Source organism: Rhinoderma darwinii, chromosome 2, assembly GCF_050947455.1.
Source record: "Rhinoderma darwinii isolate aRhiDar2 chromosome 2, aRhiDar2.hap1, whole genome shotgun sequence".
Lineage (NCBI taxonomy): Eukaryota > Metazoa > Chordata > Amphibia > Anura > Rhinodermatidae > Rhinoderma > Rhinoderma darwinii.
The window spans coordinates 409794203-409810930 of NC_134688.1; the positions used below are offsets into that span (position 1 = coordinate 409794203).

The 16728-nt window shown below is 42.0% G+C and overlaps 1 protein-coding gene across 1 annotated transcript in view; it reads left to right on the forward strand.

The window, feature by feature from the left end:
- The window catches only part of TLCD2 (TLC domain containing 2), a 34112-nt gene extending 29267 nt beyond the window's left edge, over positions 1-4845 (forward strand). Inside the window, exon 4 of the mRNA XM_075854176.1 lies at positions 663-4845. Within this exon, the coding sequence (XP_075710291.1) occupies positions 663-1040 (378 nt within the window). The 3' untranslated portion in view covers positions 1041-4845. The remainder of the gene's footprint in view (positions 1-662) is intronic.
- Positions 4846-16728: the final 11883 nt, after the last annotated feature.

The window sequence follows — 16728 nt, forward strand, 5'->3', positions numbered from 1 at the left end:
TGTGAACTAGGCCTAACCTGATAGTTGCCGTGTAGCAGCAGATTTGGTTTCTACAGTGCACCGTGTAATACAAACTAAAAGGTAAATGATAAACCAATGCAAGATTTTATATTTTCTGACTATAGGCAATGGTAATCATGGGGAGCTTCATTTTAGGATGACACACCACTGTCATGTAATGTATGTGCGACCTCTGAAGATAGGGGGGTTTTCACTGTTAGGCTATGTTCACACGGGGTATTTTGCCGAGTTTTTTGACGCGGAAACCGCGTCGCAAAACTCGGCAGAAACGGCCCGAGAACGCCTCCCATTGATTTCAATGGGAGGCGTCGGCGTCTTTTTCCCGCGAGCAGTAAAACTGCCTCGCGGGAAAAAGAAGCGACATGCCCTATCTTCGGGCGCTTCCGCCTCCGACCTCCCATTGACTTCAATGGGAGGCAGGAGAAAGCGTATATCTCGCTGTTTTATGCCCGCGGCGCTCAATGGCCGCGGGCGAAAAACGGCGCGATAATTGCCGCGAAAATCGGCGTGCAGGGAGAGGAATATCTGCCTCAAAGTTCCAAACGGAATTTTGAGGCAGATATTCCTCCCCCAAAATACTCTGTGTGAACATAGCCTTATAAATGACGTTCTCTTACCAGAGTGTTTTCCATTTCTTTCAGGTTATCACTTGCTTTGGTATATCTATGCTCCTCCATCGCTATGTTGGATTTTCCGTGGTGGCCTTGCTAGTGGAAATTAACTCCATCTTCCTCCATCTGCGACAGATACTGCTCATGGCCAACCTTGTAAAAACCACCATGTATCGGCTGAACAGCTTACTGAACCTGGGAACATATGTCATCTTCCGGATCAGCACATTGGCGTGGATGACGCGGTGGTTGGTGTTAAACAGAGAGAACATTCCGCTACTCACCTACACCATTGGTAGTGTTGGGATGGCCATTATGACTGTGATGAATATAGTGCTTTTCTACCGTCTCTTGAGAAGTGATTTTCTTAAGTCGGCGCGTGATACGCCAAGTGAAAAGGATAAATAACAAGCAGAGCTCCAGTCTGATATTCAGGGAAGCACTTGGGCCAAAATATTTAGTACGTTATTTGGAGTTCTGTCCGATCTAAGCTGCTTGTGACATCCACAAAAATCCAGCACTGGAGAATAAACTTTTCTGAATGTGTGAGATGACACGACTGCAGTGCTGCTCTACCGAGGAGACCAAAAGAACTATTAGGTGCTATTTTACATTTACTGACATCCCCGTCAGAAGTGAAGTTACTTCTGCGGCCACCTATCAGATTCATCTTTCCTCTGGTTCCATGCCACTAATGGCTCCTGCAATTAGGTATCCGCTCTTCGCTACAGCGACCAGACATCCTCGTTTCTGCAGGACGCCTATTAAAAATGAATGCAATTGATGGGAATCATGTCTTGTCAAAACCCATTTCCTATACATATTTAAATAGGGATTTCAGCCGGTGATATTTTTTCCCGTAATGGAAGGGTATTGTGTATAACAGTCAGCGGTAAATGCTGAACACAGAAGCAGCACTGGTCAATGTATTCTTAAGAATCCCAGATATTAGCTAAGAGCTATATCCAGTTATTCAGAGAAAAAACTGAATTTACAGTACGCAAAATTCATTAGGAATTGGTAATATATCTCTGTGGTGTATAGGTAAGAGGCGATGATGTCGGTGTCTCGGTGATGTCACTAGTTAGACAACCACTTTAATATGCTGAGATTGTCCAAATGGTCTTTTTATTTTCTCCCCAGAAATAATTATTTTGCCCGTGGGTTGTGTCTGGTATGGCAGCTCATCCCCATTGACTTGAATGGGGTTCTGCTGCAACACCAGGCAGTCCCCATGGACAAGGGTGGAGCCGTTTCTGGAAAAAAAATAGACAGCCCCTTTTTTAAAGTAAAGATAAAGGCTAAATAGTAAGGTTCAAAAGACGTATAGACTGTGCATACACCCTGCCTCATTACAAGGACGGTGTGCTAACTTCATGTTGAAAACCAATGTTGTGACTAGAATGCCAGTATGCCCATGTAAGGCTTCGTTCACATCTGCATTGGAGGCCCCATTAGGGGCCTCCGTTGCAGACCCGGCAGGGATTACCGGGAACAATAGATAATTTCCTAGAATGAAAAAATATCAGCTCCTATGTGAATGTGTAGAGTTTTTGTTTCATGCCTTCCCTTTCTCCCATCCCTTGGTTGAACTTCATGGACATATGTCTTTTTTCAACCGTACTATGTAACAATATTGCAGCATGCTGCGCTATTGTGTCTGGTAAAATCACGGACACCCCGACAGAAAGCCGACGGAACCTATTAAAGTCAATTGGTTCCGGCGGCATCCGTTGTGCAACAGAACCGTTGCTTCCATTATTCTCTTGTTCTGTTCCTCTGATGGCGCAGAACAACGGAATGTCACATTGCAGGTGTGAACAAAGCCAATGTGTTTTATACATACAGTATGTCAACAGCAGGTCTGCCAAACCAAAGGCTTATAACCATTCATCACTCTATTGCAGCCTTTATATCATTCTAGGTTTGCAGCATTTCAGATATACCGTTTTTACTACATAATACATAGTCTACCTCTCAATGGAGCTATGGATTTCAACCTCTACCAGAAAGAGGAATCCACGTCTCACATACTGTAGGTTGCAATAGAATTCTAAGGTAACCGTATTTACCAGTATACCTGAAAAAGGTATGTTTTTTTCCGGTCACATGGCTACCTCGCAGGTTTTTCCTTGCCATGTGTTCTCCTTTAGCTTCCTTAAAAGATTTTTCCAGTAGAACGAAGCAGCAAAACGCCTAATGGCTTCATTTAGTAGAATCTTTCCTCTGGTAAATCGATTATTTGCCTAGAATATTAATCGCATATAAGAAGCGGAAGTTCTATCTAGAGGATCAGAAATACAACATTTAAAAACTATCCTATATGGATACACTACATTGTTTGCATATATATTGCTAGATGAGGAGCTAGCTTGAACTGCCAAGATAGAATTCAACATTTTTAAATTCCAGCACAACAGGTCAGATCACTGTGGAACATGGCAGAATGCTCTAAATCTACTTTTTAGTAACTTGGCCATACCAGGTAAAATCCATTTGCTAAACCTGCTCAGTGAATGGCTAGATCTATATGTTTGCGCTAGTTGATACCATCCATAAACACCACTGAGCTATAAAAAATACTTTTATTGGCTCTCAACTCTAGCTCACAATGGCGGGTCTCGAGCGGGGGAACCCTCCACTATATTGTCCATGTGCCCTAGTAGGGCATATCAATACGCGTTGTCTTTGTGAGACAACACCTTTTAAAGGGCAACTAAACTTTAAAAAAAAAACTTTTGACATGTCAGAAGTTTTGATCAGTGGTGGCCCGAGCACTGAGAACCCCACCGATCGCTATGGTGTAGCGGCAGAAGCGCTCGGGCAAGCGGTGTATGGAGCCATAGACTTTTGTATTGAGCCTGTAAACTGCTCCGAGGAAAGCCGATCAGAAACAAAGCGGCACATCGCTCACCCGAGCGCTTCTGTCGCTTCATTTTAGGGATTGGTGGGGGTCTCCGTGCTCATACCCCCACCGATGAAAACTTCTGACATGTCACTGACCTGTCTAAAAGTTTAGTTGGCCTTTGAAGAAAAATCGAAAATTATTATTAAACATATAAAGCGCTAACAGACTCAAAAGTAACTCGTTCTTTACATAACTTAAGAGTCTGAGACTAGAATTCATAAATGTAATATCTTGGTATTTGCTGTAAGTGATTACCATAGTCCAGTCATTTTCATATACACTTCGAGCTAACCCTTGCCCCCACTCCATTTAAATTGCATAAAATAGTATTATCTACATTTGACGGCAGACATTTTTCATCGATCACCGCAGTTCTATCGATTGTTCAGGTCTGTAGTCAATAATAACATGTCCTTTTGCGGTTCTAAATGGTCTCATCGGAGTTTGACTTCTACCGGTTTGCGACTTAGTAGTAAGTTACATTTGTGTGCACTATATTTTTTTAATATTTACTTATTGCTGCCATAAATATTTCAGTGTGCACTTTGAAGCATGTCAATTATTGATACAAAGAGTACCAACCTTTTGCCTGTTTAGAGCTTTTCCATTCTTATATTGTTTATATGTGGATGTAATTGGCATTCGTGCTTTTTCCCCATTTCTCTTACTGTTATCGGTGGGGGAACAGGGTACTGAATGCTGGCTTCTCCTGAACCATCATTGAACAGTGTCCCTTTAAAATCAATGAGCTGTCCTCTAGAGTTAGGGTATGTTCACCCGCCACAAAATTCCGCCTCCCGTTCATTTCAATGGGAGTTGGACGCTTCTTTTTCCCGCTAGCTAATTATTTCGGCTAGCGGAAAAAAGAAGCGTCCTGCACGTTCTTCGGGCAGATTCCGCCCAAACCCCAGATATCAATGGGAGGGAGGAATCTTCCTGCCGCCGGCAGGAAAAGTTTCACGGCGGATTTTGCGTCGGGACCCACCACGCAAAATCCGCCATGTGAACTAGCCCTTAGAAGTACTCAACATGCTTTGTCTCTAGAGGGTACTTGCACTGTCCTCAATTTTGTGCCTTCAATATGCAGCACAGTGTATAATTATAGCCTTGGGTGTACTTTAAAGTAATGGATTTGAGTAGGGGGTGTTTGGCTTAGGAGAAATGTTTCTGAGATAGAGACAAAAATTTGTAGCGGCTGTCCACTCTGCCTGATATTTTCTATTATTTTACTATTGTTGGTGCACTCTTTTGTTCCTACATCAAGTCAGAATTAAAGAAGGGTAGTGACCCCCTAGTTGTAACATGGCTTTTGCATTCAGATTACAATTATTTTGTTTAAAATCTGAAAAAAATGCATACAAAATCTGAAAAAAAGCAGATAGAAAGTAATATGATGGGGCTATTAAATACTAAAAGTGTACGGCTAAGCTGCGCGCGTGTGTGCGTATATTATATCTCCTATATAAAGGTTTAGTAACTCTGTAAGTACATTAATTATCTTGAGTTACAGCCTGTAGTCTAGTTCAGAGCTGCATTCATAATTCTACTTCTTCCTGCGAGAACCATTCCACATTGTGTTTACTGATACCTTCCCCTAAAATCTTTGCAGCACTCCTAAATGCAACGCTCTGTACTGTACTTCATTCCGGATTACAGATTACTGTGGTGTAAGGACCACGCTTTCCAGAATGCATAATGAAAGCTGAAGCTTTGTACATATATTGGGTCAGCCGTGAATGCTGGGAGATTTTTTTTTATTCTATTTTTTTTAATAAAAATGTTTATCAGTGTGTTTGCAACTTTCTAATTACATCTTATTAAAAATAATTTTAACTTTTTGAAATACAGCTGCTTTGTATTCTGTATACATAGCAGCTGTATTGTGCGCTGAGACCTGAATCCATCAGGTTAGCGGGACTGACCAGTGACGGCTCTGACGCGCAGGATCGAGCTGAAACCAATCACATCTAAGTTCATAACTTAGATGTGATGGATAACAAACAGCATGTCCGAGAGACACGTAGGACCAGCTGTCACTAAACCTGTCAGTCCAGCTGACCTGCCGCTGGATCCTGCATGTCAGAGAACCTGTCAGTATAACAGTCTTTAACTCAAGAGCAATACAAGAAGTACAATTTAATAAGCAATGTAATTACAAAGTTACTCAACTTTTTATGCAGATTAATTATATATGTAACCTATGAAATGTTGTTCAAATGTGGATTTACCTATTAAAGAGATTCTGTCACCACATTATAAATGCCCTATCTCCTAGATAATCTGATCGGCGCTGTAATGTAGATAACAGCAGTGGTTTTTATTTTGAAAAACGATCATTTTTGAGCAAGTCATGAGCAATTTTAGATTTATGCTAATTAGTTTATTAATGCCCAAAAAACACTTTTGTTCTCTACATTACAGCGCCGATCACATTATGTAGGATAGGGCACTTATAATGTAGTGACAGAGCCTCTTTAACATCTTGTCCACCCAGCAAAGCTGGGCGATGAATCCCCTCATATTAACATTGCAACAAACTTATGAGGGATCCTCTTTAAGCAAAGGGATCCCTGATAGAAAAGTTGTATGTGTGACTTTAGTCCCTGGAATTTTACTTGTGCACTTAAATCACAAAAAAAATATTAAAAACTTGAATAAAGTTGACTAGTTAACTTTGCTTAAAGAGGCTCTGTCACCAGATTTTGCAACCCCTATCTGCTATTGCAGCAGATCGGTGCTGCAATGTAGATTACAGTAACGTTTTTATTTTTTTTAAACGAGCATTTTTGGCCAAGTTATGACCATTTTTGTAGTTATGCAAATGAGGCTTGCAAAAGTCCAAGTGGGTGTGTTTAAAAGTAAAAGTCCAAGTGGGCGTGTATTATGTGCGTACATCGGGGCGTTTTTAATACTTTTACTAGCTGGGCGCTCTGAAGAGAAGTATCATCCACTTCTCTTCAGAACGCCCAGCTTCTGACAGTGCAGATCTGTGACGTCACTCACAGGTCCTGCATCGTGTCGGCCACATCGGCACCAGAGGCTACAGTTGATTCTGCAGCAGCATCAGCGTTTGCAGGTAAGTCGATCTTAGGACCTGTGCAGGACCTGTGAGTGACGTCACAGATCTGCACTGTCAGAAGATGGGCGTTCTGAAGAGAAGTGGATGATACTTCTCTTCAGAGCGCCCAGCTAGTAAAAGTATTAAAAACGCCCCGATGTACGCGCATAATACACACCCACTTGGACTTTTACTTTTAAACACACCCACTTGGACTTTTGCAAGCCTCATTTGCATAACTACAAAAATGGTCATAACTTGGCCAAAAATGCTCGTTTTTTAAAAATAAAAACGTTACTGTAATCTACATTGCAGCGCCGATCTGCTGCAATAGCAGATAGGGGTTGCAAAATCTGGTGACAGAGCCTCTTTAAAGCCCTTTAGCTTAGTACGTACATGTAATGGTAGTGAATTAATTCGTTTCTCCCTTAATGCTTTATTGTTTCCTTTTAACATGTACTTTCTTATAACTTTTGACATGTCTTGGTGACATGTCAGATGTTTTGATCATAGACTTTGTATTGAACCTGTACACCACTTGCTTGGCTTTTCGAAGAAAGCCGCTCAGAAACAAAGCTGCTCCGCGCTCACCTGAGCTCTTCTGCCGCTTCATTTTAGCAATCGGAGGGGGTCTCAGTGCTCGGACCCCCACCAATCAAAACTTCTGACATGTCACTATGACATGTCAAAAGATTTGTGAAAGTAAAGGTACACTTCAAGCCTATTATTTGCAGTTTTATGGTATTTTATTTTTTATATTATTCTTTGCTTTAGTTATTGCACTATGAGTTCTCGCCTACTCAGGCTTTAAATGAGACTTGTTTTATGAGGATAAGCAATTTACTGAAAACGCTGGTTTATCAGCTGATTGAATCTTTTTTGCGGCCCGAAAAAATGGTCGCTCGTCGGCAGCGCATCACCCTGTGTAAACGGGATGTGCTGCCAACAAGATGCAAATATATGGGGACGAGTGATCATATTAGCGATCAATCGTCCTCATACATTCCGATCGTTGCCCCGTTTGAATAGAATAAGTGAGCGACGATCGGCACTCCTTTATCGGGAACAAAATGTACTTATATAAAAGGACCCTTAGGCTACATGCACACGTTGCGTAATTTGATGCGGAAAATCCACACCAAAACCACAGGTGTATGCACATAATTCCACAGCTAAAACCGCACCTAATGGTGCGTTTTTAGGTGCGGTATTGAAATTTTTATGTGGAAATTGGTGTGTTTTTATGCTGCGGATTTTGGTGCGTTATTCTTTAAAACTACTCCGATACAATTCACAAGCGGAAACGCAAGATAAATTGACATGCTGCGGATTTTAATGTACACACCACAGGTCAATTTACGTGCAAAACAAATCTGCACTATGTAGATGAGATGTATTGAAACTTTATTTACTTTGCTGGTACTGTATTACACTGCGGATTTGCCACATGAAAATACGCGCGGCAAAGCCGCATGTAATATGCAACGTGTGCATTCAGCCTTAGGTAGGTCCTATGCACATGGCTGAGTTTGTAAGAAGTCCTACTCTATGTGCCGCCGTATGATGTCTCCATACGATGCTGGTTTATTGAGATATTCTGCCTTAGAAGCGTTGTGTTTAGGGGAGCATACAGCTGTAATATCCAAAGGAACATGATGCAATTTTCAGAGATATAGGCCTCATACACTTCTATGTTTCGGGGGGGGGGGGGGGTTAGCATTTTTTTCCCCTCTGCAGGCTCTAATTTTCCATTTTCTCAGAGCTAGTGGGTGGAGCCTAACTGCTGTCATGTCTACTATACACCACATACATAGAAGAGGAGAATCCTGCTCTCCTATCTCTATGTATCACATATATAGAAGCTGCAGCAGCCTGGAGTAGATTATATAGCAGTAATGAATAATGTAGTTGCGAATCGAGCACTTATGTGAGAAATAACACCAGGAAGCTGCAGCACATGGTTGTTTTTTTTTTTCCTCACCCTGCTCCCCCCTCTCCATGGACTTGTATGGGCAGTGTGTCTGAGTCATTCTGCTCCTGCTTCGACCTCTCCTCTCCATAGACTTCTATTGACAGGCAATGAAGAGACACCCCCCCCCCACACACTTTCTGCAGCCATCAGTTCTGCTCTGTAGCTAGGGATGGCTATTGATTGACAACGGGGTGGACAGTAGATTACAGGAAGGGACACACCTAGTGGCAGTAACTTCACACAGAATTTGAATGGATAAAACAATGCAATTTACTTACAACAGTAAGTAAATTACAAAGTTGATATATATACCAGGTATACTATTAGATTAAGAAGTTGTTTGAAAAGTTTGTGTCCATTTAACGTTAAAGGCTATGGAAACCTTTGACATGGGAAAAAATATTTTTACAGGTGTTAGTGGTTATCTTGTGTTAAAAAGTTTCACTAAGTGTTTTCACTAAACTCTAAGTTTCAAGCTGCAATCTTCATTTCTTCATTAGTTTTCAGAGCCCCTGATATTTTGTTTAATTTGCGCCTAACTTTCCTTCCTTGCGTGCGTGTCCCTCCCTGTAATACATGCTGGATGTGAGTTCTGTGTGTCCAGGATGCTGCTGCCTTCACTATCTCTCATGTATCAGCACATCTTCATCCCTGTGACATAGCTCTACTCCAGAAGGAATAAAATTGCCTTAAGCTACCTATAGGTGACTACTCTGTAAGTCTATGTCTGACCTTTTATAGCCTTGAAATGACACCGGTTAATATCCAAACCAGAGACACACGTCTGTAGAGAGCACTGTTTCCAAGTTGTTTCTCTATCAGTACAGAGTAGCGTTCTGGTTTCAAGGCTCTATAAAGGGTTTGACATTGACTTACAGGGTAGTCACCTAGTAGTCTTATTGCACACAGATAAGGCCTTTATAAGGTGCCAGTCACCCGGTTATATGTAGTGCACCATTCTGACTAGCAGCCTATTAGTTATCCCCACGCTGTTAGCTCAGGCAGGCTGCCCAGCACCTTTTTAAGTACACTGAACACAGTACTGACACCCCATTCTCCCCCAACATCTCAAGGCCAAACTGCATACTGCAAAAATTCTAAACATTAGGTATTTAGTTGTATTTTTTCAAAATACGCAAGCTTGCGACCCACAGAAAGGGTCCTTAAAGAGGCTCTGTCACCAGATTTTGCAACCCCTATCTGCTATTGCAGCAGATCGGCGCTGCAATGTAGATTACAGTAACGTTTTTATTTTTAAAAAACGAGCATTTTTGGCCAAGTTATGACCATTTTTGTAGTTATGCAAATGAGGCTTGCAAAAGTCCAAGTGGGCGTGTATTATGTGCGTACATCGGGGCGTTTTTACTACTTTTACTAGCTGGGCGTTCTGACGAGAAGTGTCATCCACTTCTCTTCAGAACGCCCAGCTTCTGGCAGTGCAGACACAGCCGTGTTCTCGAGAGATCACGCTGTGACGTCACTCACAGGTCCTGCATCGTGTCAGACGAGCGAGGACACATCGGCACCAGAGGCTACAGTTGATTCTGCAGCAGCATCAGCGTTTGCAGGCAAGTAGCTACATCGACTTACCTGCAAATGCCGATGCTGCTGCAGAATCAACTGTAGCCTCTGGTGCCGATGTGTCCTCGCTGGTCTGACACGATGCAGGACCTGTGAGTGACGACACAGCGTGATCTCTCGAGAACACGCTCTGTGTCTGCACTGCCAGATGCTGGGCGTTCTGAAGAGAAGTGGATGATACTTCTCGTCAGAACGCCCAGCTAGTAAAAGTAGTAAAAACGCCCCGATGTACGCACATAATACACACCCACTTGGACTTTTACTTTTAAACACACCCACTTGGACTTTTGCAAGCCTCCTTTGCATAACTAAAAAAATGGTCATAACTTGGCCAAAAATGCTCGTTTTTAAAAAATAAAAACGTTACTGTAATCTACATTGCAGCGCCTATCTGCTGAAATAGCAGATAGGGGTTGCAAAATCTGGTGACAGAGCCTCTTTTTAACGTCAGATTTATGTTCGAATTTGCAGGACAACCAGCCTTGTGAAGGAGTTACACAGATTCACAAAATGGTAGGACATTTTTAATGAAGGTGTCCAAAGCCTTTAAATTTTGATAATGTTTTTCACTGCAGACACTGTCGCTACCAGTTGTGGTTATGCACAGTAACATACCAAGAGACTCCACAAAGCTTCTTTCTTTTCAAGGCATCTATGTTAACGTTTGTTTGCAAAAAGCTCATAGATGAGTGTTCTGTATATAAATCAAGAAAATGTTAATTGTGCTGTAATTATTTAAAATGTTAGCTTTTTTTTTTTTTTATAAATTGCTTGTTTTTGTTTTTTTTGTCTTGTAATACATTAAACATGTAACTGAGGTGCCTTTTAAAAAAGTTACTTTTTTTTCCTCTGTTGTACATTGCAGTAAGGTAAATTTAAATACTGGAAAGGATTTCATCATAACGTTATGTTCACACGAGTCAGATACGCTATGGAAAATTCTGCAGCATACCCCACTCAGGAACCACAGGGAAATTCGTCAGGACATCCGCACCGAAGGCTGCTTATATTGGTTCAGATTTTCTGGTGGATTTACTGCTGCAGAAAACGGATGATCGAAAAAAAACTATTGGCCTCTCCTGGTGCTCCAATAGCAATGTGTCCCTGCTCCCACTGCCAGTGATTGGCTGCAGCAGTCACTTGTAAAGTGCTGTGAGCAGTGTAAATGCTGCAAAAGTTGTGGGTTTTTTGTTTTTTTGCAAGTTGCGACTTTTATGCCATTTGCAACTTTTTTTAAACCAGAAGACTGGTGTAGAATGATTAATAAATTTCCCCCACTGTTCTCTGCGATTTAAAGAGGCTCTGTCACCAGATTATAAGTGCCCTATCTCCTATATAATCTGATCGGCGCTGTAATGTAGATTACAGTAGTGGTTTTTATTTTGAAAAATGATAATTTTTTAGCAAGTTATGAGCAATTTTAGATTTATGCTAATTTGTTTCTTAATAGAAAACTGGGCGTGTTTTTACTTTTTACCAACTGGGTGTTGTACAGAGGAGTGTATGATGCTGACCAATCAGCGACCAATCAGCCTCATACACTTCTCATTGTTCCAGCCCAGTGTGATTGTGCAGTGAAAGAAGTTGGGCTGGAACAATGAGAAGTGTATGAGGCTGATTGGTCAGCGTCACACTTCTCTTCACAACGCCCACTTGTTAAAAAAGTAAAAACACGCCCAGTTGTCTATTAAGAAACTCATTAGCATAAATCTAAAATTGCTCATAACTTGCTCAAAAATGATCGTTTTTCAAAATAAAAACCACTGCTGTTATCTACATTCCAGCGTCGATCAGATTATGTAGGAGACAGGGCACTTATAATCTGGTGACAGAGCCTCTTTAAGTATTGAGCTCTATGAATGAAACTTCTCCAGGCAGAGAGGCATTTCTACTACAATAGAATTATTGTGGTGTGTTTAAGTAATGAGAGAACTGGGTGAATCCTCACGCAGGCAATAAGGCTTTGTTGTTGAGGAAACTTAGTTTTTCCATCTAGGCAGGTATTCAGGTTACAAAATGGAGAAAATACACCATATGTGCTAGTATATTGGTATAATGAGTTTTGGCCCTTTTCTGAAAGGAAAAAAGGAGGTACCTCCAAGTAAGATTGCTGCAGTGTGGAGCTATACTAGTGGCCCTCTGGGTTTTAGGAAGACATCCAAGCAGTTGAATCTGGGTCTGTTCATCTATTGGATGGACGGCCCCTGTTCACTGAAAGCCATGCCTTGATTCTGGTAAGGCTTGACACCAAATATGTGCTGAGTTTGTGTTAATGGGAAATAGTGAGTTAAAGGGGTTGTCTGACTTAGAAAACCCATTTTGGTACGTTAAGGTTTCATGTGAGAATCGGCCGGGTGTATAAATTGGTCTGTTTGCATCATTCTGTTACAAGAGCCATAACCTTTTAACCCCTTCCCGACATTTGATGCACAGTTACGTCTCCAGCTCTGTTCACATCAGCGTCGCAGGCTCTTTTAGGGGGTCACAGTTCTGGTGAAAAAAAAACGCAGGAAGAAATATTGCAGCATGCTATGCTATTTCTTCCGATAAAACGACAGACCCCCTCATGGAAACCCGACGAGACCCATTAAAGTCAATGGGTTCCATCAGACACCGTTAGTGTCTGTGATGCAATGGCTCTAGCACTGATCTGTTACAATATAACATTATGTAACTTTTTAAATTAAAAAGGCCAGAATTGCTGTTTTATGGTCGCCTCGCCTCCCACTAAATTTAAATTAAAATTAGATTAAAAGTGATCAAAAAGTCTCATGTACCGCAAAATGATACCAATAAAAAAACTACAGCACACCCGCAAAAAAACAATTCCTCCAACTGCTCAATGGATGGAAAAATGGAAAAGTTATAGTTCTCAGAAAATGGCGACACAAAAACAGGATTTTTTTGAGTATTTACCGTAAAATCCCTTTCTCATCCAGTTGATTGGAGGACACAGCTCCCACACATTCTTTCAAGTTCCGAATCCACACACATACTTAAACACATTAGAGATAAGATGAGACAGATACACCAGTTCCATCAAAGGAGGGCCAGAGAGCAGGCCATGACGAAGTTTGAGCTCCCATTTATTGATCGCTCGATTTTTGCTTCAGTCTGGGTTAGGAGAACTAAGGGCATAGCCAGAAGCCTCAAAAGTTGTTTTAAAAGAATCCACACTGTGTTGCCATTGCTTAAACACAATACCTTCAAGTTCCAAATGGACTAGAAAGACCGCTTGGGAACGTTGAGGCTGAAGAAAGTAAATGGAGTCAGATAAAAAGGAAGGTGCAGAAATAGGGACATGTAGGGTGTCACAGGTAGCCCTCATAAGGACCTCCACTGTGGTGGGTAGAACCCTTACCAACTGAATCCGAGTCAGAATCACAGTTTGCCCTCAGACAAAACCTCTAGTGGGAGAGGAAGCACCGTACCGCATCTCTGGTGGGGAAAGTGAAATAGAAGAGGATGGCGAGACCGAAGGCAGGCAAGTGAACCTGGTTCGCTTTCTGCACCTGCCACGAGACGAAGACATGGATGGGGAGTCCAGATGAGGACGGGCAGAACAGGAGTCCAGGGGAGGGCGGGTAGACATAGATAGATTGAGTGATGTTCGCTAGGTTATTCACTGTTCGGAAAAGGGCCCATTCTGGATATACACCCATCGTACCAGGGGTGAGCAATACTGGGGGTGGCAGAGGCCACAGACGTTTGGCCAGGAGGTCGGCATGGATCACATAAGGAAGTAGACTGACCACAAGGAAATTTAGAATTGCACTTGGAACAGGCATAATAGATCGCAAAGGTTGTCTGGCGTGAGGTTTCTCCCTTAGGGTCAGACATGGCATCAGAGGGGGTTACTGAACCACACACTATAGTGTAAAAAAAACAATAGAACCACTTAGGACTGCACAGCAGTCGATACTCCGATTTAGGGAGTAATGGCTGCCTTTATCTAGTTCCACTAGGATAAGCACACACTCCTACAGGAAGTAATCGCAGTAACTGAGGCTAGGGCACCTGTAGGGGGAAGTAGAAAAAGGCCAAGGGTTATTCCCACCCAGTTAGCAACGCTGGTCCTGTATCCCCAGCAGCGTCCGTCCAATTGGAGGAGAGCAGCAGGCAAGGGGACACATAGGCTCTGCCCCCGGAGCGGCACGATTTGCCGTTCGCGGTCATGTGATGAAACCGACCAATAATCTAAAAAAAAAAAGAAGAAAAATGACGGAGGCAAGAGGTTAGTTTTACGGTCAGTTTTGCGGGACAGGTTATATTTTTTAATGATGTCATTTTGGGGTACATATAATGTGTTGTAAAACGTTTATTTTTTTTCTGGGAGGGAATTGAAAAAAACAGCAATTCCGCAATAGTGTTTTTGTGTTCACTTTATTCTGTGGGTCAATACAATTACGGCAATACCATTGATATATAGTTTTTTTTTTTGTTTTACAAGTTTTACACAATAAAAGAAAAAAAAAACATGTTTTTGTGTCACCATATTCTGAGAGCTATAACTTTTTTTTGTTGGTTTGTTTTACTACTTTGACACAATAAAAACCCTTTTTTTTTTTTTAACTCGTTTTATTAAAAATTTAATTAACAGGATCAAGCATACAAAAGACATCAGTATAATTACAATGAACACTCAGAGAGACAACAAGGAGTGATATTCAGGGTATACATAGTAAAGCTAACAATATAATAGAATGCGCTATACATACAAGTATCTAAGGGTATCAAAATACCAAACTCACAAAATGCAAAAATAGTTACATTCAGGTAATTTAGGGGGAGTTCACACAGAGTTCTTTGACGCGGAAACAGGACCAAAAAACGGCCGAAAATGCCTCCCATTGATTTCACTGGGAGGCGGAGGCGTAGGCGTATTTTTCCCGTGAGCGGGAAGAGACATGCCCTATCTATGGGCATTTACGCCTCTGACCTCCCTTTGACATCAATAGGAGGCAGAAAAAGCGTATTAAGCGGCGTTTTTTGCCCGCGGCACTCAATGGCCGTGTGCGAAAATCGGCGTGCAGGAAGAGCAAAATCTGACACCAAAATTCCAAACAGAGTTTTGAGGCCAATTTTCCTCCTGCAAAAAACTCTGTGAACCCAGCTTTACACTGCACGCAGGCAGGGAGAAAGCAACATTGGCAAATATTGAAGCTTTGAAACATACATTATTGAAATGCGCTAAGGGCATGAGCCAATGAGTCTGTAAAACCCCTAAGGCTGGGTTCACACGACCTATTTTCAGACGTAAACGGGGCGTATTATGCCTCGTTTTACGTCTGAAAATAGGGCTACAATACGTCGGCAAACATCTGCCCATTCATTTGAATGGGTTTGCCGACATATTGTGCAGACGACCTGTCATTTACGCGTCGTCGTTTGACAGCTGTCAAACGACGACGCGTAAATTGACTGCCTCGGCAAAGAAGTGCAGGACACTTCTTTGCCACGTAATTTGAGCCGTTCTTCATTGAACTCAATGAAAAGCAGCTCAAGATATACGAGCGTCACAGACGCCTCGTATATTACGAGGAGGAGCATTTACGGCTGAAACGACGCAGCTGTTTTCTTCTGAAAACAGGCTGTCATTTCAGCCGTAAATGCCTGCTATCGTGTGAACATACCCTGACACTACAGTGTGTAAGAAGAGAGGAACTCCAATTACCTCAGATTGACAAGAATTCAGTAGAGCATCCACAGTTCTCATAATGTAAAATATAATTGATCAATTTACACCATTGGGCAAGCGATGGTGATCTGTCCACCATCCAACGTATAGCGACGGCCTTCCTTGCCATGAACAGGGCCTCCTTTAGGATACCTGGTCATAAGACGACCGCCCATCTCCCGGAATCAGTCCCAGCAAACATATATCAGGTGTTAGCTGCACCGATTTCCCCCTAACCCCTGTCAATAAAGCTACAACTTCTCTCCAAAAGGCAGATATCATGGGACACTGCCACATTAGATGAATAAAATCTGCTCTATTAGCACTACATCTATGACATCTGGATGAAGTAAGTCTGCCCATGTGTTGGAGTCTAATCAGGGTAAGATAACATTGGTGAATAATAACTTGTTATTAGCGGCTGGGGAAACTAAGTGTGAACTCAAGGCATCTTTCCATTCATCATCCGTCATGGAGGGAAGTAATTCCTTCCACTTAGCCTCGGCTACAAGAGGCTCATGCTGAATCTTAGTAGTCAGCAAATGGGAATAAATAGTAGATACATACAGTGCCCACCAAAAGTTCCGGAACACCCTCATAACTTGAACGGCTCGAGGTAGAGGGTTGAAATTTGGTGGGATTTAATGGGGTCATAAAATCTACCAGTTAACGCCAAAAAAAACACCCCCACCCCCTTGGAGTCAAGGGCAGCAAAATCTTAAATGGCACTGGGGGTCGAGTGGGGGCTCATTTGAAATCTCTTTTTAATACGAAAACAATGGCGCAATCGATTTTGAGCTAGGATTTTTTTTTTCCTCAGATATTTTACTTTAAAGTTATCATCTTCATTATCGGCTACCGCTGGTGTTAGTAGCATAACCCAAAATGTGTGTGGGCGCC